We start from the raw sequence: 27,140 nt of genomic DNA on the forward strand, positions 1-27,140 counted from the left end.
TTAGTCTGTAGCTTGCTTGCATAGATGAAATATGCTGTTTTAACTTGTTTAGTCTGTTAACTCTGCTGTGCTCAATACTGCCTGTTCTCACAAAAAGCCTGTGCTCGCAAAACTGCCTCAGCCAAGGAAAAAGAATGCGAACTTCCAAGCTAAAAGGAAGATAAAGGGAGGGGGGCCCTTGAACTTTGAAACAAAGACGAGAGCTAAAGCTGAGGCTGCAAGAGACGGAGAGGGTGACCAGAGAGTTCTCTCTGTACAAGGACTGATAAAAACTAGATGCAAGTTGTAACTCGAAACCAGTAAAATGAATATGCATTAACCTATTGTGAAACTCTATGCATATGTACAAGTAAGTGGGATAAAAAAGGTTTGGAAATTCTCAGGGGCATACATGTCCTTTGGGGGGAACGATCCCCACATGCGTCTGGCACTGTAATAAACATACCAGCTTTACAACTTTTGCAAGTTATGGAGTTAGCTTTTTTTTCTGCAAATCACTTTCCACTTATATTTCAAAACAGTGCATTCATACAAATGCTACTGTCCTCTGAAGAGGTTCTCATGCCAGAGCCTTGATTTGGGCAGACAAACTTGCCTAGATGCAAAGACTTGAAAATGAAGCATCAGTGACCATCTAAAGAGAACTCACAGGTCCAACACCCAGAAAAATGTGATTCTCTTGAAAGTTCTCATAGACTAAGCAACTGTCGTAGAGCTTTTACTAGGTTATATTGGATTTTGCTCAAGAGAATGAAAAAGTAATTGAAAGACAGAAGAAAAAAAAACAATTGTTTTAAATTTTTGTGAAAAAAGTTTTGTACATACACACAAAAAGATCATGAAATATATCTGATATTTTATACATGCCAACTTTAAAAGAACTCGGAAAAGCTTTAGAAGTGTTTATATTGGACTAGACACACAAATAGCAGGAGGTAGATCATATTCAAAGGAGAACAAGAGAGAAAATAATGAATTACTGCAACAGTGTTGTCCCCTTCAGTAAGAACAGTAGTCAAATAATGAAAATACTGAAATTTATGGTAATCCCCAAACAGACAGACACAGTTGTTGTCTCTGCTACTGTATCACTTGTTTTATTTTTGTTTACCTTCCAAAACAGAATACTGTAACTAATATAATAATTAAGGGGAAGATGGAAAAGTTCAAGAAAATAATGGCTTCCAAAATTCACACTATTCCCAGCTGAAATGTTTAATTAGTCTGAGGACTTCTTTTCTGTCCCTAATCAGATAAGACAGATGGGAGAAATTGAAATGGGTATTTATTATTTTGTTTGTTTTCTGATGTTGATGTGAGGGTATTTCAGATCCATGAAATTTCATAAAATAAACATCACATTTATCTTCAGTACTCTGCATGTGCACAGGGTATGCTTATTGACTGACGAATATAAATATGTCTTATGATCAGAAAACAACATATGGGGCCAACATATGGAGCAGAAGCATACATAGCATCCATGACTTGGTAAAAATTAAAAATGTTTGGTTTTTATACCAGATGACTCCTTTCTCCCTAAGTTCTCAAAAGACAATTAAGTGTCCATTTTTATTTCCTTATTAAATGTTTCAAATGGCTGGTCAAATTATCAATTCCACTCTTTCTCTTCAATACAATCCCTTTATATGAATCAAAAGGTAGTCTGTATACCTCACCTTTCTCATGCACTTGAGATTCTAAACCCCTAAGCTGCCCTAAGTTGATCTGCCAGTTATGGTACAGACTTAAAAATCTCCCCAAAACCTTGACAAGCTTACATACGATTTCTAAAACAGGCACACTCCAACTGAGCTAAAAAGCATATAGCAAGAGCTGTATGCTTCCACAAGAGTTAGTTCCATCAGGAAATCAGGATTGAGAAACAAAGCAGAAAGTTTAGATTTTTTTTTTAATTCAGAAAAAATATGACAAGACAGAATTTGCAAGAAATTAATTGGCACTTTTTGAACAAACTATCTATTTAATTAGACACTGTGCTGGTTTTGCCTGAGGTATGGTAATTTTCTTCCCAGTGGCTGATACGGGCCTGTGTTTTGGATTTGTGCTGATGTGCTGGTTTAGCACAACCTGTTTTTTGGTAGTAGATTGGGGGGAGCCATAGAACTGGCTTCTGTGAGAAGCTGCTAGAAGCGTCCACCATAACAAACAGAGCCAATCTCTGATGGGTCTGAAGATGAACATGCTGCTGGCATACTAGAGAGGTTGGTAACGCCTCTGTGATGATGTATTTAAGAAGAAAATTTGAAACAGTGCAGGCACAGCTTTATCCAAGGGGTGGCAAGGCATTGCCACTGGGGGCAATCCTGGTGATGGAGGCTTCTCCTTTTCAGCACCCCACATGAAGAGAGGCATTGAATGGTACCGGCACCACCTGCACGTTGGCAGCCAGGCTGCGTGGCCAGCAGTGGAAACATGGCGAGCGATTCCCCAACCCAGAATCTAGACAAAATCAAATTCTCAGTGCTGCAAGATCCTGCAGAAATCTTTGAACTGGTGGAATTTGTTGGCTATGGTACTTACAAGCAGCAGTTTTTTCCTCCTAGTCGGAGAAAGAGGAGGAAGTGAAGAAGTGGAAAAAGACAGCATGATGGCACCAAGGTCAGTGGAAAGAAAGAGGGGGAGGAGATGCTCCAAGCATCAGAGTCGAGATTTCTCTGCAAGCCATGTTGAGGACTATAATAAAACAGTCTTCCTGTAATCTATTAAGTCCATGGGGGGATGCAGAGATCTGCTTGCAGCCTGTGGGAAAAGGTGCTCACGCTGGAGCGGGTTGATGCTAAAAAAGCTGTAATCCAGTGGGAGACCCAAACAGAGAGACAGGGCTCTTGCTTCCAGAGACAGAGATAGAGAAAGAGGGCCCTTGCTTCCACACTAGAGCAGCTTATACTTAAAAGACTACACCCCATGGACTAGTGACCCATGCAATGGCAGATTTGGGAAGACTGTTTTGCCTGTGGAAAGGACTCATGTTACAGCAGCTTGGGTGGGACTGCTATTTGTGAAATTAGAACCATGCTAGAGAAGTTCATTGAGAACTGTGTCCCATAGGAAAGACCCCACAGCATAGCAGAAGAGAGAGACTCCTCTCCCTAAATGAACTGAAGAAAGATCTCGAGTGGTGAACTGACCAAACACCCCCACATCATCTCCCTGTGCTGTCGGTGGGAAGGAGGGAGGGGCAGGGGGCAGGGGGGGAAGGTATTTTAAGAGCTAATTTTACTCCTCATTATTCTCCTTTGACTCTGTTAATAATAGATTTATTTTATGCCTTTGAGCCTGTTTTGCCCTCAGGCTGTTTTGTCCCAGTCCTTATCTCAACTCATGAGCCCTTCATTATGATTCTTGTGGGTGCCTGGCGTTTTAACCAGTGTCAAACCCCAACAGCTGAACACAAGGCTGATAATATATAGATGGTTTTGTTATTGCTGAACAGGGCCTCCACAGAGCCAAGGCTTTTTCTGCTTTTCATACTGCCAAGCTGTCAAGGAGGCTGGGGGTGCATGGGAAGTTGGGAGGAGACACAGCCATGACAGGTGAGGCAAACTGACCAAAGGGATATTCCAGACCACATGACATCATGCTCAGTATATAAAGTGGGGGTAAGAAGGAGGAAGGGGGAGGGAGATATTTGGAGTGATGGCGTTTGTCTTCCCAAGTCACTGTTATGCATGATAGAGCCCTGCTCTCCTAGAGATGGCTGAACACCTGCCTGCCCATGGGAAGCGGTGAATTAATTCCTTGTTTTACTTTGTTTGTGTGTGAGGCTTTTCCTTTCCCTATTAAACTGTCTTTCTTTATCTTAGCCCATGAGTTCTCCAGCTTTTACCCTTCCGATTCTCTCTCTGATCCTGCTGATGGGGGAGTAAGCAAGTGTCTGCGTGGGACTTGGTTGCTGGCTGGGGTTAAACCACAACAGACACATAGAAATCCACTACTCTAGAAAAGTGCTAACACCATGCCACTAAGATTTGAACTATAATGATAGCAGTGGCTAGTCATATTTGACCTACTTTATACATTTTTAGAGAAGAAAAGAAAAAGAACAGACAGAAATTCACTTCAGGGATTCAGAGGCATCTCCAATATCAAATTTTGAATACCTCAGAAACAAAATATCACTGTGTTCCTTTGACCAATTTTTTAATGATGAGAATAGTTTTCCATACGAGTGTATTAGGTTTATGTGGCAAGGTTTTGGTAGACCTGGCAGTTCAGGGATGGCTTCTGAGAGAAGATGCTAGAAGCTGTTCTCATGACAGAGACAGTTCCAGCCAGCTCCAAGACCAAACTGCCACTAGCCAAATCTGGGCCAGTGATGTTGCTAGAGCCTCTGTGCAAACATATTTAAGAAAGGATAAAAAAAACTTCACAATGACAGCTAGAAATGAGAATATGTGACAAATAAAATTATGTAAAGGAAGAGGGGAGCTGTTGCTGTAACGAGCCCCCAGCTGGGTAATAATTAGTATTGATGCCATGATTTACAGAAGGCTGATTAATCTCTTTTTATTATATATATTATTATTAAGAAACTTATTGCTTTTATAGACAGTTACGATACACCTAGACTTAATTGGTCCTCCAATCATAACATCATCACCATTTCTACAGGTTCACAATAACAGGTGCAGCAAGCTAAGATAAGAATTCTCATTTTTTTTTTCTCTGATCTTCTCACAGCCTTCCCCAGAAAGGCCTGGGAAAGTTATGTGTTGCTCTCTGAGTCCTCAGAGCTGCTGCCACAGGGAGCAAGTGCTCCAGGCATCTGAACAGAGATTTCCCTGCAGCCCATGAAGGTTAACAGTGGAGCAGATATCCACCTGAAGCCTGTGGAGGACCCCACAACAGACAAGGTAAATGTGCCCTAAAAGAAGCTCCTGGCAGGAATGGTGGCCTGTGGAGAGGAGTCCATGCTGGAGCAGGTTTGTTGGCAGGACCTGTGACCCTGTGGGGGACCCATGCTAGAGCAGTCCATTCCTTAGGGACTTCACCCCATGGAAAAAAAAAAAACCAAAACACTCTGGAGCAGTTTGTGAAGAACTGCAGCCAGTGGGAATGCTCACATTAGAGAAGTTCATGAAGGACTGTCTCCTGTGGGGGGGACCCTATGCTAGAGCAGGACAAGAACACGAAGAGAAAGAAAAGGCAGAAACAAAGTGTTATGAACTGATGGCAACCCCCATTCCCTGTCCCCCTGTGCTGCTCTGAGGGAGGAAGTAGAAAAGTTGGGAATGAAGATGAGCCTGGGAAGAAAGGAGGGGTGGGTGGAAGGTTTTTTTAGATTTGTTCTTATTTCTCATTATCCTGCTCTGCTTAATTGGCAATAAATTAAAATAATTTCACCAAGTCAAGTCTGATTTGCCTTTGAAAGTGTGGTAGGTTGACCTTGGCTGGCCTTCAGGTGCCCACCAAGCTGCTCTAACACTCCTCCTCAGCCAGACGGGGAAAAAATATGACAAAAAGCTTATGAGTTGAAATAAAGACAGAGAGATCACTCACCAGTTATGGTCAGAGGGAAAACAGGCTGTTGAGGAGTGGAATTGAGAGTGGCTTGGTGGGCACCTGGTGGCTAGGCCAACCTACCACAAAGAGTTATTTCAGAAACAATTTGTTTGTAATGAATACACTAAATATAGCATGCTGATATAGGTATGTGATCTACTGAATACATACATTAAGAGGCAAAACTAGAAACAAAATACTAGGTGCTACAGGGCTTTTAAAATTTAATTTTTAAATGCAATTAAAAATTTTTAACACAACAAAAGATAATGCCTGAAAGCTAGAGAGAAATGAGCAATATAAGCATACGAGGCCAGAATGTAAATGGTGTAAGTGTCTGACCTTAGTCTCATGGGGATTTTCTGGAAATCCAGTGGGGGCTGTATGGGGGGTCCCAGGGGCAGAGTAGGACATATGTAATTCTATCTACTGTGCAACACTAAAACTTCTCTCTTTTCCTGGGAAGGGATAGAAACAAGTCATGATGCTTCACAGATATGGAGCAGAACAAATCAGGAGGCAGAGTCTTGGGGGACAGAAGTTAATGAGAGTACAAGACCCCCCAAATCCTCTAAACTTCTACCCCACTAGTTAATTCATAATTGACCAACATTTTTAATAGTGATAGTACTTGAACATTTGACTGATTAAACAGATTATTCACCTTCTTGTGTTTGGAAGCCTAGACTGAATGCCTTTTTCACCAAACAAGTCACTGTGTTCAGAAGAAGATTTGAATAAAAGTGTCAGGCCTGTATAATTAAAAGGTCAGAATAGGTGATTTAATTTTCCAATATAACGTAAAGATCCACGTATCTCTGATTTTTTCATCTGAAGCAGTTTGTCTGTTTTAGGATGAATTCAGCTATAAAAACTGTTCTGCCAATTACCAGAGGGGTGAGGAAAAATGGAAAAAAATCCTTTACCTAGAAAGAGGTTGGCTGTTTGAATAAATAAAATCTTACTTCAAACTATTTTCCAAATCACAACTACTCCAGCTTAAAATAAGGCTATGGAAGCTTACACATTTTTATATTTTTTTTCTCTTAAAAGAACTATCCTTCTTCCAAAATTATACTATCAGGATTTGACATTACTATTAGCCCTCCTTATTTGTGGCTGTTATTCTTTTTCTCCCACTCCATTATCAAATGGTTTATTTTAGAAAGGTGCCATGCTTTCTTTTACATCAGGAGAATGCTTAGCACACTGTATTTAGTACCAGGAGTATTCATTAATGAATTCAGAAGTATGAACTAATTAATTAATTCATATTGGCTTTGTTTTTATTTCCATGTACCTTTTGATGCGCACAAGCATGACTGAAATAGGATACATTTCTGAGTCAATAGTTCCTATGGATAGTGATGACTGATGAATAACAGTGATTGCAGATCAACCCTAATGCTTGCTAGAAAAAACAACTAATAGGTGAGAGTTCCTTCCAGGCTGACAAGCATAATACATTTTTTAATTTAATAACTAAATACACATTTTGACAGTTTTGACATTAGGAAACATTGGTATTACAATGCAAATTTTATCAGAACAATCCTTAAAATATTTACATATAGTAAAAAGTGCAGGGTGATTTAAAATCTATTATTTATAGGAGAGTTAATTTTCTAATTTGTCTTTGCTGTAGCTGCTAGTCCTCTGACATTAACCATCGGTAACCCACCCAGACTCATCGTTCAAGTAGGATACATGTGATATAATTTCAAATTGCTACAATGTATTAATAGAATTATCAGGAAGAGCTAAAATCTTATCAATGTTACGACTAATTTGCTAGTTACAAAAATGTAATTTTTTAATTAGTGACAGTGAATAAAACAAAATGAAGTTATGGTAAACAATGAAACAGAACTAAATCTTGATATGGCAAAAGTGTCAGAGGTTATAAAAAGCACGTGCCTGGTTCATTTGTCTTCATGTGAAAATTATCCAAGATTATTTAAAAATATTTGAATACACTTGATGAGTATTACAGTAAGAAGTAGGTTTGGCTACATATTATTGTGATCTCTTAAATTGTCTATACAAGTATGAAAAAGAATATTATGATGGTGCAGGTAGAATTAGGATTAAAAGTGAAATATACCAGGTAAAAAACAAGAAAAATTGAACTGGTGTGTTGCTCTAGTTTACCTGGTTTATTTAAATCTTCTAGTAAATTTAAAGCAGCATGTGTTTGATTTCACACTTTAGGCTGAATTGTTTAGGTTTCAATTGATTATTGCTTGTATGAGTTTAACCCTATATATCAAGAGCCTTAAATTAATTAAAGATGTCAAGAACTAATTAGAGTTCTCAAGACTGGTAGCAACCCTTGCTGCAGTAATCCTGCCCTGGTGGAATTCACAGTCTTGAGGGATATGGGCCAGGTGAAGAGTAGAGTCAGGACTTTGAATTTTAAGAGAGCAAAATTTCAGTTGTTTAGGGAATCAGTGGATGGGACTCCCTGGGAAACTGCCCTCAGGGATAAAGGAGCTGAACAGAGTCGGCAGCTCTTCAATGACATTATTCTTAGAGCACAAGAGCTCTCGATTCCCACATGCAAGAGATCAGGCAAGGAAGGCAGGAAACCAGAATGGCCTAGTAAGGACCTCCTGGTCAAACCTAAAGTACAAGAAGGAAATGCACAGGCTGTGGAAACAGGGACATGGAAACATGGAAAAAATATAGGGATGCTGCCCGAATGCATAGGGATGGGATCAGGAAAGCTAAGGCACAGCTGGTACTGAATTTGGCAAGGGATGAGAACAATGAGAAGGACTTGGTACAATGAGAAGGACTACAGGTACATTAGCCAGAAAAGAAAGATTAAAGAAAATGTATTCTCTTCTCCAGCCTGATAAATAGCACAGGAGAACTGGTGACAACTGACATGGAAAAGGCTTAGGTACTCAACAATTTTTTTTGCCTCAGATTTCAATGAAAATCTCTCTTCCCACATATCTAAAGCCCCGAACCTCAAGACAGTAAATGGAGGAAAGAAGTCCCTCCTATCATAGGAGAAGATCAGTTCATGACCACCAGAGGAACTTGAGTGCACACAAGTCCATGGGACCCAACAAGATGCATGCCAGGGTCCTGAGGGAATTGGCTGATACAGTTGCCAAGTCATTCTGCATTATATTTGTTATGGCAGTCAGGAAACAACCCAGGTGACAGGAAAAAGGGAAATATTGTACCCATTTTAAAAAAAGGTAAAAAGGGGGACCCTGGAAACAACGGACCAGTCAGCCTCACCTCCAGCCTAGTAAGATCATGAAACACATTGTCTTGAAAAGTATTGAGTCCAGTATTATTTAGCTTATTCATCAATAACTTGGATGAAGGGATAGAGTGCCTTCACTGCAGGTTTGCTGACCATACAAAACTGTGAGGAGTGGCAGATACTCCAGAGTGTTATGCTGGCATTCAGAAGGATCTCAACAGACTGGAGACATGGGCAGAGAAGAACTGTCTGAAATTCAACAAAGGCCAGTGCACAGTCTTGCACCTGGTAAGGAATAACCCCAGGCACCAGTACAAGCTGGGGGTGATCTGCTGGAAAACAGCTCTGCAGAGAAGGACCTGGGGGTCCTGGTGGACAACAAGCTGCCCATGAACCAGCAGTGCCCTTGTGGCCAAGAAGGCAAATGGTATCTTGGGGTGCATTGGGAAGAGCATTGCCAGCAGGTGGAGGGAGGTGATTCTGCCCCTCTACTCAGCCCTGGTTAGGCCTCACCTGGAGTGCTGTGTCCAGTTCTGGGCTCCTCAGTACAAGAGAGACATGGAGATCCTTTACCACGTCCAGTGGAGGGATATAAAGATGATTAGAGGACTGGAGCAACTCACTTATGAGTAAATGCTCAGGAAGCTGGGCCTGTTCAGCTTGGAGAGGAGATGACTGAGGTGATCTTACCAATGTATATAAGTATCTAAAGGGAGGATGTCAAGAGGATGGGACCAGGCTCTGCTTGGTGGTGCTGAGCAATAAGATGAGAAACAACAGGCAGAAACTGGAACACGAGAAGTTCCAACTGAACATTAGGAAGAACTTTACTGTGCAGGTGACTGAGCATTGGAACAGGTTGCCCAGAGAGATTGTGGAGTCTCCTTCCCTGGAGATATTCAAGAACTGTCTGGATACAATCCTAAATAATGTATTCTAGGGCCCTTGCTTGAGCAGATAGGTTGGACTAGTCAACCTCCAGTGGTCCCTTCCAACTTACCCATTCCATGATTCTGCATATGTCAAAACGTGGAAAACAAGGAGGTGATTAGAGACACAGCCAACATGACTTCACCAAAGGCAAATTATGTCTGACTAATCTAGTGGTCTTCTACAATAGAGTGACTGCATCAGTGGAAAAGGAAAGAGTTATGGATATCATCTACCTGGCTTTCTGTAGGGCCTTTGAAATGGTCCCCCAAAACATTCTGGCCACTAAATTGGAGACATATGGGTTTCATCAATGGACTTTTAGATGGATAAGGAATTTGTCTGGATGGCCACGTCTCAAGGGTTACAGTCAATGGCTCCATGTCCAAATGGAGATCAGTGACTAATGGTGTCCCTCTGGGGTTCATACTGGGATCAATACTGTTTAATATCTTCATCAACGTAACACACAGTGGGACTGAGTGAACCCTCAGCAAGATTCCAGATGACACCAAACTGAGTGATTCAGTTGGTTTGCTATGTAGCATCCAGAGGGACCTTGACAGGCTTGAGGAGTGGGCCCATGCAAATCTCATGAAGTTCCCCAAGGACAAGTGCAAAGTACTGGACCTGGGTCAGAGCAATCCCCAGTATCAATATCAGTATCAATATAGATTAGGGAATGAACAGATTGAGAGCAGCCCTGCAGAGAAGGACTTGGGGATGCACTGGTGGACAAAGAACTGGCTATGAGCTGGCAATGTGCACTTGCAGCACAGAAAGACAATCACATCCTGGGTTGAATGAAAAGAAGCATGGTCAGCAGGTCAAATGAGGTAATTCTCCTTCCCTACTTCACTCCTGTGAGACCCCACTTAGAGTACTGCATTCAGCTCTGAGGTGCCCAGCACAAGAAAAACTTGTTAGAGTGGTTCCAGAGGATGGACACAAAGATGATTGGAGGGCTGGAACACCTTTCCTATGAGGAAAGACTGAGAGAGTTGGGGATTTTCAGCCTGGAGAAGAGAAGGCTCTAGGTAGTCTTTCAATACTTAGAGGGCTTATAAGAAAGACAGGGACAAAATTTCTAGTAGGGCATGTAGCAGTAGGACAAGGGGTGAACACTGAAAGAGGGTAGGTTTTGATTAGACATAAGAAAGTGTTTACAATGAGGGTGGTGAGACACTGAAACAGATTTCACAGAGAAGTTGTGGATGCCCCATACCTGGAAGTGTTCAAGGTCAGATTGGTCGGGTCTTTGAGCAACCTGATCTAGTGTAAGATGTCCCTGCCCATACTGTGATCGGTTTTGGGCCCCTTACTACAAGAAAGACATTGAGATGCAAAGAAGGACGAGGAAGCTGGTGAAGGGTCTGGAGAGTAAGTCATATGAGAAGCAGGGCTGAGGAAGCTGGGATTGTTTAACCTGGAGAAGAGACAGCTCACGGCAGACCTTATCACTCTCTACAACTACCTGGAAGGAGGTTGTAGCAAGATTTTCAGTCTTATCCACATTCTTATGCATGCAAGCATCCCCAGTGAACTGCACTGGTTTTGGCTGGGATAGTTAATTTTCTTCACAGTAGCTGTTATGGGGCTGTGTTTTGGATTTGTGCTGAAAACAGTGTTGATAACACAGGGATGTTTTAGTTATTTCTGAGCAGGGCTTACACAGAGTCAAGGCCTTTTCTGCTTCTCACACTGCCCCACCAGTGAGTAGGCTGGGGGTAGACAAGAAGTTGGAAGGGAACACAGCTGGGACAGCTAACCCTAACTTGACCAAAGGGATATTCCATACCATATGATGTCACAGTCAGCAATAAAACTAGGGGAGACATTGGCAGGCAGGCCACTGCTTGAAGACTGACTGGGCAGCTGGACTGGCTCAGTCGGTTGGTGAGCAATTGCTTTCATTTGCATCGCTTGTCTTTCTTGGATTTTATTTGCATTCTCTGATATTTCTTTCTTTTCCTTATAATTTTTTTATTCCTATCAGTATTATCAATATTGTTTCCATTTTAAAATTAACAAACTGTTTTTATGTCAACCCATGAGTTTTCTCCTTTTTATTCTTCTGATTCTCTTCCCCATTCCACTGGGTGAGAGTGAGTGTCTGTATGGTGCTTAGTTGCCAGCTGGGATTAAACCATGACAGCACTATACTATTTACATGTACAGAGTTAAACTAAATGTAAATATTTGCAAGACAAAGTCATGTATTACTGATTCTGCCAACATAATATGCTTTTTGCTACAGAAACATGTTAGCATGCCAGAACATCATAGTGATTAAGAAATATCCCCAAAGATTTAACATAGTTCTGAAGTACTTACTGTAGCTGGGGAGGCCCGTGTTGTATGAGTCACTGAATGACCAGAATTTTCCATTGAATTGCCAATCAGATAGGTCCCTCCTGAGTTGCTAATGAGCTGTCCTCCTGCAACACCCATCTGAATCCCTCCGGTGCCCACCATACTATGAGAGGAGACCACCGTAGTTGCCTGTGCAGAACTTCCTTCGAAGTAATTTCCCCCAGTGTTTTGGCTATACATCTGGGTTTCCGTGTAAGGATAAGTTGTTCGACTTCAGGAAAAGAAAATAAAAGAAGTAATAGTTATTTATTTGAATTGTTTAAGTGAGGGAAACATCATTGTAGAAAAGAGTGTACAGTTGCTATAACCAAACTTAACAAGATTGGCAAAAACCCCCTGCATCTACACAAAATAACATTTCATATGTCAAAGTACTGAGTAATTAACTTGGACTCACTGTTAAAAGAAGTATTCATTAAACTTAAGAGAAAATTATTTTAGCCCCATCTGAAGATGGGTAGAGAAAAGTATGACAAAAATTGAAGATATGAGAGGAAGATCTCATTCAAGTATTAATATATTATACAGTAATTAAAAAAACTGTTTTAACTTTTAAAATCCTCCAGTCAAAGATGGATTTTTATTTATATGACATTTATTTTGTATACTGTTTTCAGCTGGAATAGAAGTAATTTTTTTCATAGAAGTTGATATAGTGCTGTGTTTTGGATTTAGGATGAGAATAATGTTGATAACATACTGATGTTTTAGTTGTTGCTATGTGGTGCTTATACTAAGTCAAGGACTTTTCAGCTTCTCATGTCCAGCCAGCAAGAAGGCTGGGGTGCACAAGAAGCTAGGCAGGGGCACAGCCAGGACATCTGACCCAAACTGACAAAAAGGATATTCCATGTGTGAGCTCACAGCCCAAGAAACCAACCACATCCTAGACTGCATCAAAAGGAGAATTGGCAGCAGGTTGAAGGAGGTGATTCTCTCCCTCTACTCATTTCTTTTGAGACCCCATCTGGAGTACTGGGTACAGTTCTGGTGCCCCCAACATAAGAAGGACATGGTACTGTTGGAGCAAATCCAGAGGAAGGTCATGAAGTTGATAGGAGGACTGGAGCACCTCCCCTACAAATACAGGCTGAGAAAGTTGGGGCTATTCAGCCTGGAGAAGAGAAGGTTCTGTGAAGGCCTCATAGTAACCTTCCAGTACCTGAAGGGACCTACAGGGAAGCTGGAGAGGGACTCTTCATCAGGAACTGTAGTGATAGGACAAGGAGTAATGGGTACAAATTAAAACAGAAATTTAGGTTAGACATAAGAAAGAAATTCTTTACTGTAAGGGTAGTGAGGCACTGGAACAGATTGCCCAGGGAGGTTGTAGATGCCCCAAACCTGGCAGTATTCAAGGCCAGGTTGGATGAGGCCCTGAGCAACCTGATCTAGTGGGTGGTGTCCCTGCCCATGGCAGGATACTTGGGACTAGATGATGTTTAAGGCCCCTTCTCCCAGCCCTTAACATTCTATGATGTCATGCTCAGCAAATAAACTGGGAGAAGTTTGCCAGGGGGCTGGAATCACAGCTCAGGGATGGGCTAGGCATCAGACAGCAAGTGGTGAGCCATTGAATTTCGCATAATTTGTTTTGTATATTCTATTTTTTTCTCTTCCTTTTTTATCTTAGTAAACTTTCTTTATCTCAACCCATAAGGTTTGCTATTCATAAAATCACTGAATCATAGAATCATCAAGGTTGAAAAAGACCTTTAAGATCATCAAATCCAACTGTCAACCTCAACAACTGTCAAGTCCAACCATCAAACCATTTTTCCCAATTCTCTTCCCAATCTCACTGTAGGGAGGGAGGAGTGAATGAACAGCTGTGTGGTGCTTAGTTGTTGGCAGGGGTTAAACCACAACAACTGTGTACATTACAGAACCGTGAGAAACGACTGCTCACTATAAAAATTTTAAAAGGTTTATTAAACCTTAACAAAAATACAACAAAAGGACTAAATAAGGAAAAACAGGTCTGGGAGCCTCCCTCGTGGCTGTGTTATAAATGATCAAATTGTGAGCCAAATTTATAAGAAAATTTAGCAATGATTTATTAGATCGTCAGCAAAACAGAATTTCGAAAAACAACCACCACAGCCAAGGCAGCGTCAACCCCGGGATCGGCACTGGGTGAACCTGGATCTGACCGCCAAAATGTCAGAGTCTCCCCTTCGGTTCACCCCGACTGCTTCATGCAGTGAGCTTATATACAGTTTATTCTGCCCGAGGCAGAGATGACCGAATGTTCCTTTGTGTCCCTTCACATGCAGAACTGGGGCCATACATGTGCAGGGTTAGACAAAAGTTGGTTCCAGATGTCTAGATGTTGTCAGAACACTCAGAAAAGTCTGCATTCACATGTAGTAGGGTAGCGCCCGGGGCAATCTTCGAGGTTCGAGGTGCGAGATCACTCCTACATTCCAGGGAAGTCGTAGATCATAGCCCAGGAAGGTCCCATTCATACGTTAACAGACTTGATATTATCTGAATGTCGTCTGGGAACTAACTGAATAAAAATAAGACTCCTGCTCCCGGCTGGGGTGGTCAAAAGACATGGCTTGGATTTTACAATATTTTATACATAAACAGCATGAATTATCTCTACCATATACTACAGCTGCCTACCACACGGCTCCTCTTCAAGATCGATGATTCGCCTTTTATACCCCGGGGGGGGGGGGGTTTGCATCAGCCAAACCTGGCCCCTCCCAAAGTCTGTCCGTCAACTCTTCTTTGCCATTTATTGGTGGACACTGCTTTCTTGCAACTTGATTGGAGGGTCAGGTGTTGTCATGCTGTGCACCCCCCCTCCCCACACCCCCCAGCAATAAGCTTTTCCATTCTCAACTGCCCCATGCAAGGGGCACATGTACACGCCTTTTTTCTACCTGTCCTAGATAACCCAGGCTGTCTGATGACAACAATACAAAGGGGGGAAAAGGGGACTATGGGGAGAACAGAGGACATCTAAACAACAAACTACAATAACATAACGATACATCAATAAAGCTTCTCTTAATATTCACACAATATTCATCCCTTAATTGCAAGTGCAAATAATCTCATTACCCATCTATAACAAAACTGTAAACATGACAAAAAAATGTCAGCCAAGAGGGTCCTATATACAGGAACCCTATAAATGCTTTGCTTTTATTTCAAATTCACTGAAATTCTCTGTCTGAAGCTTGAAATTCTGAGCTCATTTGTATTTTAAGACATTCAGTTAGTTCAGCAGAGTGAAATTTAAATTGGACGGCAATATGTACAGTGTTATTATGTTATTATGAAAAAGAAGGAAAAACTAAAATAGAACTACAATTTGTGAAAAGATTTGTGAAGGGAGTAGAAAAGTCAAAGGAACAGCAGCAATTTTACACAATTCTTTCCAACTATTAAACATTTGGGCCTCATTAACCAGGTAATCTTTGTGGAAGGTTAAAATGTTGGGTTTTTTTCTTTTTCTCTCAGGAAATTTTCTCCCATTTGTTACTATGAGATATTAATGACTGGTACTTAAGAGACACAAAAGAAGTGTCCAAGGTGGGGGGAAGGGGTGCAGCTGGCTGCATCCCCTTAGCCAGGGGCTTTTCTCTTGGGAAGGGCAGAGATACTGTGAGATTTTGGCTGGGGGTAAGGGGCTGGGCTCAGCTCCAAGCTGTCTCTCGCTCTCGGGACCAGAGGGGAGATAAGCTGCAGTCGCTGTGGGAAGAATTCACCACCACTGCAAAGTCCCATCTCCTACTAGTTTTTCCTACCGTGAGTTTTGGGTTACTCTCCTGGCAGCTGAGTGAAAGGACTCTGTGTACACTATTGTCAATTCGGTAGTAAATTACATTGACTCCTAATCTATACTATTTCTTTGCTAGCTATAATATAGGTACCTTTATGTTGTGCACTGTTTAATGTAATCTACTAGTAGTTCTTTTAGTTTATACTGTGCAGTAACTCTGTTTAAGGCCTTTTGTCTGTTACCTCATATCTATTCAATAAATAACTCATTTTACAATAGACCTAATTGACCGTTCTTAAGAACTTGGGAGCTAGAGTGATTTAGGTGAGGGTCACTTAAGTAGAGCTGCTGCCAAAAATCTGAGCCTAAGGCAGGGCTTAACTAAAGCTCTCACTCCATCCAAAACAGTCTCACCAGAGTGAAGTAAAGGGGTAGAATCGCCTCCCTCAACTTTCTGGCCACGCTGCTTTTGATGCAGCCCAAGGACACAGTTGGCTTTCTGGGCTGCAAGCACACATTGCCAGCTCATATCCAGTCTCTCATCCACCAGCACCCTCAAGTCCTTCTCAGCAGGGCTGCTCTCAATCAGTTCATCCCCCAGTCTATATTAACACCAGGGTTCACCAGGACCCAGGTGCAGCACCAGCACTTGTTAAATCTTATGAGGTTCTCATGGGCCTGGTTCTCAAGCTTGTCCAGGTTCCTCTGGATGGCATCCCATTCTTCAGGTGTGTCAACTGCACCACTCATCTTGGTGTCATCTGCAATTCTGCTGAGGGTGTACTCGATCCCTTTGTCTGTCATTGATGAAGATACTAAATAACACTGGTCCCAATATAGATCCCTGAAGGATACCGCTTGTCACTGATGTCCATCAGGACTCTGAACCATTGATCACGACCCTTTGGATGCAACTGTCCAACCAATTCCTTATCAACCTAACAGTCCACCCACTGAATCCATCTATCCAATTTAGAGAGAAAGATATGGAAGACCATGTCAAAGGCTTTACTGATGCCAAACTGATTCTTTGCCCTTTTTTTTTAAAATATATTTTCTGTATTTTTTACACATATATTTGTAGCTCTGTAGCCTATTATTGTATTTGTAGTTAGCTCCAGTATTTTTTCCCTAGACTGATAGGCAGAAATACAAAACACATTCCAGAGACTCCAAGCTGGGGGTCCAAGGCTCCTTTCCTATCTTGGTTCTTCCTGGGAACCAAGGTTGAAACCAGCTCTTTGAGACACATTTTCATAAACAGAGTTTAGTCCCTATCTAGAGGAGGGGGAATTCAAAAAAGGGTTGAACTGGGGGGGAATTACCTTACCAATTATGCTTCTAATTGGGGATTCTTGTCAGATATGCTAATTTTCAAAACCTATAAAAATTGTATATGCATTATGCTGTGTGTGCATCTTCGGTGTTTTCCACCTACCCAATTGTGCACCAAAGGATCTTTATAAAGGTAACCCCTTTTTATCACCCTGTGTCTGGCTCATGATTTTAGGGCCAGTGAAAAGGCATCATTACAGAAGTCCAAATAAATGTCATCTGTAGCCCTTCCCTTGTCCACTGATGGAGTCACTCCATCATAGAAGGCCACTAGGTTGGTCAGGCAGTACTTGCTCTCAGGGAAGCCATGCTGACTGTCCCAAATCACCTCCCTGTCCTCCATGTGCTTTAGCATAGCTTCTAAGAAATAATATTTTTTTTACTCTAAGGGTGGTCAAATGTGTATTTGGTCTGCCTGAACTGGAATTAATTTTCCCATAGCAGCCTTCCCAGTGCTGTGCTTTGCATTGGGAGCTGAAAAGGTGTTGATAACACACCAGTGTTTTGGCCGCTGCTGAGCAGTTCTGGCACAGCATCAGTGCTGTCTCCCCAACATCCTCTCCCCCCCCATCAAGGGGCTGGGAGTGGGCAAGATCCTGGGAGGGGACACAACTAGGCCAGCTGACCCAAATTAACCAAAGGGATATTTCATACCATATAATGTCAGCTTAAATATAAAAGCTAAAGGAGGGAGGAAGAATGGTGGGCATTTGTTATTTATGTTTGCCTTCCAGATCAACCACTTCATGTGCTGAAGCCCTGCTTCCTGGGAAGTGTCTAAACATCACTCACTATAGAGAATAAACTTTTTTTCTCTGCTTATGTTCCTGCAAACTTTTGCTTTTACTTCAGTAAGCTGCCTTATCTCAACCTTATCTCACCTCATCTCAACTTGTTTTCCATCTTATTTTCTCTCCCCTGTCTCACTGGGAAGGAGAGTTATAAAGTGGCTTGGTGGGCACCTGGCATTTAGCCAAAGTCAACCCACTACAACATGTTCATCCTGTTTGTTTCTCATACTGAGTGCATTGGTGTACAAGCATTTCAGCTATCCTCCTGATCCCTAAATCTAAATGTAAACATTGCCTCTTTCAGTTTAAAACTATTGCCCCTTGTCCTGTCAGTACAAGCTCTGGCAAAAAGTGCCTCTCTGCCCCCTTTATATATTGAAAGGCTGCAATAAGGTCTCCCCAAAGCCTTCTCTTCTCTAGGCTGAACTACAACAACTCTCATAATCTTTCCTCTTATGAGAGGTGTTCCAGCCCTCTAATAATCTTTGTGGCTCTCCTCTGGACTTTCTGTAACAGAACTGGATGTTGTACTCCAGGTGGGGGTATCATGAGAGTGAAGTAGAGGGGGAGAATTCACCTTCCTCAAACTGCTGGCCACACTGCCTTTTATGCAGCCCAGGGTGTGATTGGTTTTCTGAGCTGCAAGCGCACATTGCCAGCACATGGCAAATTTTTCATTTACTAGTATATCCCCAAGTCCTTCCCTTCAGGGCTGGTCGCAATCTATTCATCCCTAGTCTGTATTGATACTGGGGATTGCCCTGATCCAGGTGCAGGACCTTGCACTTGGCCTTGGTGAACTTCATGAGGTTTGCATGGGCCCACTCCTCTCTAGCCTGTCAAGATCCCTCTTGATGGAATCCCATTCCTTCCCTTTTCCTGTCTGTTACCCATGCTGCATGCATTGCTACAGAGGCACTTTAGTGGGCCTATTGACCTTGTCAGCTTTTTAGAGGAACACAAAGGGAAGGGATGTCAACTGTACCACTCAGCTTGGTGTCATCTGCAAACTTGCTGAGAGTGCACTCAAACTCACTATGTCATTGATGAAGATATTAAACAGTATTGGTCTCAATATGGACCCCTGACAGACACCAGTTGTCACTGGTTTTCACTTGAACACTGCACTATTGACTATGAGTCTTTGGACATGGCCATCCAGCAAATTCCTTATCCATCTAACAGTCCCCATATCTCTCCAATTTAGTGGTCAGAATGTTTTGGGGGACTGTTTGAAAGGCCTTACAGAAGTCCAGGTAGATGACATCTGTAGCTCTTCCCTTTTCCACTGATGCAGTCATTTCATTGTAGAAGACCACTAAAATGATCATGCACAATTTGCCTTTAGTGAACTAATGTGCTAATCTCCTCCCTGTCATCCGTATGCCTCAATATATCTTCCAGGAGGATTTGTCCCATGATCTTACTGGACATGGAGGTGAGGTCTACTGGTTGGTAGTTCTCAGGGTGGTCCTTTTAACATTTTTTTTTAATGAGCACAATGTTTCCTTAGTTCTAGTCATTGGGGATGTGGTCTGACTGCCCCATAACTTCACAAATACAGTGGAGAATGGCTTAGCAACCACATCAGCAAATTCCCTCAGGACCTTGACATTCATCTTGTGTGATCCTGTGGATTTATGTATGCTCAGGTTTCTTAGGTGGTCACAAATCTGATTTTCTCCTATGATGGGAGGGACTGCTTCCCCCCTGTCTTGGATACAGACCTTGAGGTTCAGGTTGTGAGAAGAGCAATTGCTGGTGTCAGGGTAGTTGAAGTCCCCCAGGAGGATCAGACCCTGTGAACATGATTCTTCCTGCAGTTGAAGTTAAAATGCTTAATTGACATCCTCACCTTGATCAGGCAACCTGTAGCAAACACTAGCCATGAGATTTCCTTTGTTGACTTTTCCTTTATTTTTACCCAAACTGTCTCAACTCATTCAGCACTGGTTTTCAAAGACAGCTTTCACCAGTCGATCCATTTTTTTACATAGAAGGCAACCCCTCCATCCCTTCTTCCTTGCCTGTGCTTTCTGAAGAGTTTATAGCCATCGATTGAAGTGCTCCAGTCATGCAATTTGTCCTACCAAATCTCAGTGGTAGCAATTAAATCATACCTTTCCAGGTGCACAGTGGCTTCCATCTTTTCCTGTCTGTTACCCATGCTGTATGCATTGCTATGGAGGCACTTTAGTGGGCCTATTGACCTTGTCACCATTTTAGAGGAACACAACCTAATTCCTTTGTTGAATTTCACAGGTGTCTCTCTGTTGGTTTCTAACACATGAGCAGCCTCTGGTTCTTTTGTCTGGATGGCAAATGGATCCTTCAGTGCCTTTCAGTAAGGAATCTTTAAGATTCACAGAGCATCCACTATTGCCCAAAAAAGTATAAAACTAGTGCAGATATTCTTCTACCCCCTTTGAACTGGGCAAGGGGAGTGGGGGAGGGGTGTGCACTAGACAATCTTCAGAGCTTTCTTGATATATGTGCAGACAATATCTTTGTCCCAAGAAGTCTGTCCCTGATTCCACCTTCTGTGTACTTTCTTTTTGTGTTTGATTTCAGTTTGGAGCTCCATTTGCTTGGGTGGTGGTGGCTGTTCCCCAGCCAGTTCGAACCATGGGAAGCCAATGCCAGCAGCAGCAGTGGCGGTAGTGGCAGAAGTACTATTTGCTGTGTGCTGAGTGTGATGCTTATGAAGTCCCGGAGGGTGTTTGAGGAGCTTTCTGGGCCCCCAATACCCTTGGGCTCTGTGTGTGTAGGGACTGGCTAGCAGTCAACAGGTCTCATAAGAGGGGCATGAGAGAATTGGGTGGTCCCCGCTGTTGGTGCAGCCAGTTCAAACCACAGGAATCCACATGTAACTGGCCCCTAGGAAGTGCAAGTGACCAGGGTGTGGTGCTGTAGGGAACAGTGCCTGAGAGGAATGGTGCAAAAGATTGTGCAGCAGTTCAAGCAGAAGGGTGCATAAGGAAGGCAGCACATCCTACTAGTTGTTGGACTGCTGCTTGCTCTTCTAACACAGTCTTATGCTGCAGCTCCAATGGTCACCCCAAATAGCTGTTAGCTGTGCAAGCCTATCCAGCAGCTTGATGTCTCCAGAAAATTATAGGTCCTTATTAGGCAGTGTTTTGAAGTTGTTGAAAGCATGGTGGTAGAGACCAGATGAGGGCTGAACTCTGTAGCAGGCAGGAATTGGCTGTCTAGCCAGTCTAGCCTGGAAGGAGTGGAGGCAGCCACCCAGACAGAGCTTCCTATCAGGGAAGCTGCCATCCAGGTGGAGGGCTATAAAGACTGCACCTCATGCTCCTGAGTGGAGGAGATGCAGGAGAAGTCACTAGGTTATGCTGTACTAGGGAGGGGTGTGAAGACCCACTCTTAAGGGGAAGGGAGCACCTAAGATTCATAAATGCTCGTGTTCGAAAGGAATGACCAAAGTCAGAGGCTCTACAAACAATGAGAAAATTTTATTACTAATTTACACACTTGGCATGGAAATCAGTATGTTAGTCCCTGGCCTACTATATAAGCACACGGCAGTGGGTTTTGGATAAAGGGGTGGGGTGAAAGGAAAGACAGAAAGGAAAAGATTAAAGAGGGGGAGAGAAAATGAAAGAGAAAAAAATAGATCACCAGTCCTGGTTTCAGCATCAATCCAGCAGTGTTGGTCCGGCTGATGAGATGTCCAGTATCCTGGGGGCGCTGCCTGGGCTTGGGGGGCGGGTACATTTTTATGGATAGGTTTCTCTGCCCTGAAGACAGGTTTCTCGGTTTCTATGCAAATTAATTCTCATGCGCAGTCCATTCTTTCAGACCTTTCTGGAAATGGGCCAGAGGGCTTCGGGGGGTCTTTGGTGGTCTTAATCTCCCCCGATAATCCATGCCCACTTCTTGGCCTCATTCCTGTGGTTGAACTGTACTGTGTTGTGCTTATCTTCAGGAACTACAACAAGGATGTTTATCCCAGAAAAGTGCTGCCCTACCCTACCTCTGCATGGCCCCCCTTCTCATGCCAAACCTTGTTTTTTCTCACGGCAGCCAGTCCTTGGTTGGCTCCACAGCCATCTGGTTATCAGTGTTTGAGACATACACATTATCCCCTTATCTTCTGGGAATCAAGAGCTCAAAGGGTGTCACGTCGGACTGCTATTCATAATGTTGTTGGAGAATGAGCTTTAGTCATAGTAAATTTCCATCCTGGATGCAATTTGAGTCAGTAACTTTCTTTGAAGGTCCAATAACAAAAATATTTTTCCACTTGGGTTGTTATTCAGGCAAGAAAAATAAGTTTCCAAGGCTGTTTGTTAAAAAACAGAAATCACAGAATAAGCTGAGTTGTTAGTTCCTGGGAACAGACAGTGTTTCTCATAAGCTCAAGAGGGGCTTAGTCCAAGAGCAGTTAGTCAAGACCAAGGCCTAATGAGCATTTTTCAGATCATAGTGCAGCCTGAGCAGGGGGGCAGTAGGATGCATCCTGTGACCAAAGTCACCTTCTCTGGGCCTTTACAAGGGGGAACAAGAAACAGTACTATTTGAGATGTTGCAAGAATAAATACTAGGACCCCATGGCACTGACCTCCAAGGACTACCAGAGAAAGAGCTGCAGTGCAAAACAGACAGCACCTTGGAGGAGGCACCATGGTCTTTGGTGAACCATGGAAACAGGATATTGCTTCACTCCCCTTCCTTGTATGTACCAACCAGCAAAAGATATGAAGCCTTGGTAGTGGGCAAAACCAATGGGCAAGATTCACAGGGAGAAACTGCAACAGCAGGGCATACTAAAAGCTGCAAAAGAAAGCAGCAAGTGCTAAGAGTGGGTGAGAAGCATAGAGGCACCCACCTGCCAGCCTGATATACAGTCAAGGGAAGTTTGCTGCTTGACAGGAGCCAAGATCCAGGATGTCACAGAGAAACTGCCACAACTGGCTAAAAGTGCAGATTACTATCCACTACTTCTTTTCCACATGGGCACCAATGACATGGTAAGGCATTGTCTGGACAAGATCAAGCAGGATTTGAAAGCACTAGGGCTTCAAGTGAAAGGGACAGGTGTCCAAGTGATCTTCTCCTTTGTCTTGCCAGTCAGGGATAGGGGTGCAGGCAGAAGTCAATGCATCATGCAGATCAGTATCTGGTTTTGTGGATGGTGTTGTCACCCGGGCTTTGGTTTCTGTGGTCACAGGATTTTCTTCAATGAATACAGCCTATTGGGAAGAGTTGGAATCTACTGATCTAGAAGAGGTGGGACAATCTTCGCCAACATATTGACTGACTTAGTAAATTGTGCTTTAAACTAATAAACTTGAGAGGACAAGAAAGGATTCTTCGGGTATGTCAGACAGAAAGGAAGGTAAAAGATTATGTACCCTCCCCCCCTCCCAGTAAGCAAGGCTGGCAGATGGGTAATAACAGACAAGAAGGCTGAGGTACTCAACGAAATTTTTGCCACAGTCTTTGATGGCAACCTCTCCCACACGTCTTGAGTAGATGGACTGCAAGATGGGAGACTAGGGGAGCAAAGTCCATCCCACTAATCATGTTTGTGACCACTTGAAGAAACTGAACAGATTTGAGTCTATGGAACTTTATGAGATGAATCACAGTCCTGAGGGAATTGGCTGATGTATTTGCAAAGCCATTCTCCATGATATTTGAAAAGATGTGGAGGTCAAGTGAAGTCCCAGGTGACTGGAAACAGGGAAATATTGCACCCATTTAAAAAAGGGTAGAAAGGAAGACCCTGGGAACTACTAGCCTATCAGCCTCACCTCTGTGCCGAGTAATATTATGGAAGAGATCCTCCTAGAAGCTGTGCTAAGGCACATGGAGGACAGGGAGGTGATTCGGGACAGGCAGTATGGCTTCACCAAGGGCAAGTACTGCCTGACCAACCTAGTGGCCTTCTATGATGGAGTGACACCATCAGTGGACAAGGGAAGGACTACAGATGTAATTTATCTGGAATTCTGTAAAGCCTTTGACATGATCCCCTACAACATCCTTCTCTCTAAATTGAAGAGAGATGGATTCAATGGGTGGACTGTTAGGTGGATGAGGAATTGGTTGGATGGTCTCATCCAGAGGGTAGTAGTTAACAGCTCAATATTCACATGAAGATCAGTAATGAGTGGTGTCTCTCAGGGGTGTCATTTGGGACCAGTGTTATTTAATATCTTCATCAATGACATAGACAATGGGACTGAGCACAGCCTCAGCAAGTTTGCAGATAACACCAAGGTGAGCGGTGCAGTTGACAAGCTGGAGGGAAGGGATGCCATCAAAGGCAAACTTGACAGGCTAGAGAGGTGGGCCTGTGCAAACCTCAAGAATTTCTATGAGGCCACATGCAAGGTCCTGCCCCTGTGTGAGGGAATACCATGCAAATATACAGGGCGGGTGGAGAATGGATCGAGAGCAGCAATGATGATAAGGACTTGGGGATGTTGGCTGATAACAAGATGAACATGACCTGGTAGTCATAGAATCACAGAATCACAGAATCATTAAAGTTGAAAAAGACCTCCAAGATCATCAAGTCCAACCTTTGACTTAATACCACCATGTCAACTAAGCCATATTGTAAAGTGCATGTCCATTCATTTTTTTAAACACTTTCAGGGATGGTGAATCCACCATTTCCCTGGGGAGCCTTTTCCAATGTTTAACCACTCTTTCAGTGAATAAATTTTTCCTAATATCCAACCTGAACCTCCCCTGGTGCAACCCGAGGCCATTTCCCCTTGTACTGTCACTAGTTGCCTGAGTGAAGAGGCCAACTTCCACCTCACTATAACCTCCTTTCAGGTGGAGATTGATAAGGTTTCCCCTGAGCCTCCTTTCTCCAGACTAAAAAACCCCAGTTCCCTCAGCTGGTCCTCATAAAACTCATGCCTTAGACTCTTCACCAGCTTTGTTGGCCTCCTTTGGACATGTTCCAACATCTCAATGTCCTTCCATGTCCTTCCTGTAGTGAGGGGCCCAAAACTGAACACAGTATTTGAGGTGTGCCCTTGCCAGTGCCAAGAACAGAGGGACAATCACTTCCCTGGTCCTGTTGGCCACACTATTTCTGACACAAGCTAGGATGTCTTTGGCCTTCTTGGTCACCTGGGCACACATCAGGCTCATGTTCAGCTGGCAGTTGACTAACACTTTGTCCAGGTTTAGAGCAAATTTGGGAGAGAATCCTCCAGAGGAGCTCCGGTAGGAAAGCAGATCCAATCAGCCCCTCCCCCCAACTGGTCCAGGAGAAAATACCTCCTTGGAGAAAGGTGGAAAAAAAACTGTTTATTAAACAATAAAACCTAAACAATATCAAACAATAAAATCCCTTGCCACTTCAAAAGAGATGACAAACTGAGAAAGTCCCTCCCCGGGTTGCGGCTCAGCTCACTCAGTCTCTGATCAGTCCCTCTGGTGCTGGAAATGTCGCAGGCCAGGCCCGGCCTGGTGGGCCACAGATGCAGCTGCCGGTGCTCCCCTGGGTGTTCAGTCCAGAGCAGGTTTCAAGAGGTCCAAGGAAAAGGGAAAAAAACAAAAGTCCAGGGAACTTCTTTGCCTCAGCTAGCTAAAACTAACTAAAAGCAAAAGAGAGCTCTGTCCCGCTGTCTGTCCATCCGCAGACAACAACAGTCCAGGAGCAGGAATGTGGAGGAGTGAGTACAGTGTCTGAAAAAAAACTGCCGCTTCTTCTCTCCCCGCCCCCTTCATTCTCTGGAACACTCTTAAAGGTGCAAAACTTATTATTCAACATAAACAGAATGAGACGATTGGAGATAAAAGCATCATATAGTCAACCCAGGACATTCCACCCCTTATCCCCATATTGTCTGCTTACTACTAAAACTAATATAAATTCTAACTCTACAAACACATACATTATACATCCATTATACAGCTATACACAGACAATGGTAATAACATTCAGCAAACAGTGATATTTACACATAGGTTTCACCCAACAATCAGATCTCCCTGAGGTACACATTGTGTTCTTCCATCTTTTTGCATTATCCACCATGTGCAACCTGGTCCCTGAGCAAAAACAACCCCACAAATGGGTTTGTCTGTATTCAAGGCAGAAGTAATCCAAACTGTCTTCCCTAACAAACCTCTGACATGCACCACTGGGACTTTGTCTTCATCTACTCTATGCAAAGGCTCAGATTGGGCAGGGCCCACTCGGTTAGTAGAGCCTCGGGTGTTAACTAACCAGGTGGCTTTTGCCAGATGCTGCTCCCAGTTTTTGAAAGATCCCCCACCTAATGCTTTCAACTGGGTTTTTAACAGTCTGTTGTACCTCTCCACTTTGCCTGCAGCTGGTACATGGTAGGGGATATGGTACACCCACTCAATGCCATGTTCCCTAGCCCAGGTGTTGATAAGGCTGTTCTTGAAATGAGTCCTGTTGTCTGACTCAATCCTCTCAGGGGTACCATGTCTCCACAGAACTTGCTTTTCAAGGCCCAGGATGATGTTACGGGCCGTAGCATGAGACACAGGGTAGGTTTCCAACCATCCAGTGGTGGCTTCCACCATGGTCAGCACATAGTGCTTGCCCTGGCGTGTCTGGGGCAGTGTGATGTAGTCAGTCTGCCAGGCCTCCCCATACTTGTACTTGGACCACCGCCCACCATACCATAGGGGCTTCACTCGCTTGGCCTGTTTGATGGCAGCACACGTCTCACAGTCATGGATGATCTGAGAAATACTGTCCATGGTTAAATCCACCCCTCGGTCTTGTGCCCACTTATAGGTGGCATCCCTGCCCTGATGGCCTGAGGCATCATGGGCCCATCGAGCTAAGAATAACTCTCCTTTGTGTTGCCAATCTAAGTCTATCTTTGACACCTTTTTCTTTGCAGCCTGGTCTACTTGCTCATTGTTTTGGTGCTCCTCATTAGCTCTACTCTTGGGAACATGAGCATCCACATGGCGGACCTTCACAGGCAGCTTCCCTACCCTGGTAGCAATGTCTTTCCACTCATCAGCAGCCCAAATTGGTTTTCCTCTACGCTGACAGTTAGCCTCTTTCCACCTCTCCAGCCATCCCCACAGAGCATTGGCTACCATCCATGAATCAGTATAAAGGTAGAGCTTTGGCCACTTCTCTCTCTCAGCAATGTCCAGGGCCAGTTGAACAGCTTTGAGTTCATCAAGTTGGCTTGATCCACCTTCTCCTTCAGTGGCCTCTGCGACCTGTCGTGTGGGGCTC

At 43.3% G+C, this 27,140-nt stretch overlaps 1 protein-coding gene across 1 annotated transcript in view; it reads right to left on the reverse strand.

The window, feature by feature from the left end:
• The window catches only part of LOC129133623 (transcription factor RFX3-like), a 151,083-nt gene that overhangs the window by 89,353 nt on the left and 34,590 nt on the right, over positions 1-27,140 (reverse strand). The window contains exon 3 of the mRNA XM_054653262.1: positions 12,014-12,263. Coding sequence (XP_054509237.1) covers positions 12,014-12,263 — 250 coding nt within the window. The remainder of the gene's footprint in view (positions 1-12,013; positions 12,264-27,140) is intronic.

Source organism: Agelaius phoeniceus, chromosome W (genome assembly GCF_051311805.1).
Source record: "Agelaius phoeniceus isolate bAgePho1 chromosome W, bAgePho1.hap1, whole genome shotgun sequence".
Taxonomy (NCBI): domain Eukaryota; kingdom Metazoa; phylum Chordata; class Aves; order Passeriformes; family Icteridae; genus Agelaius; species Agelaius phoeniceus.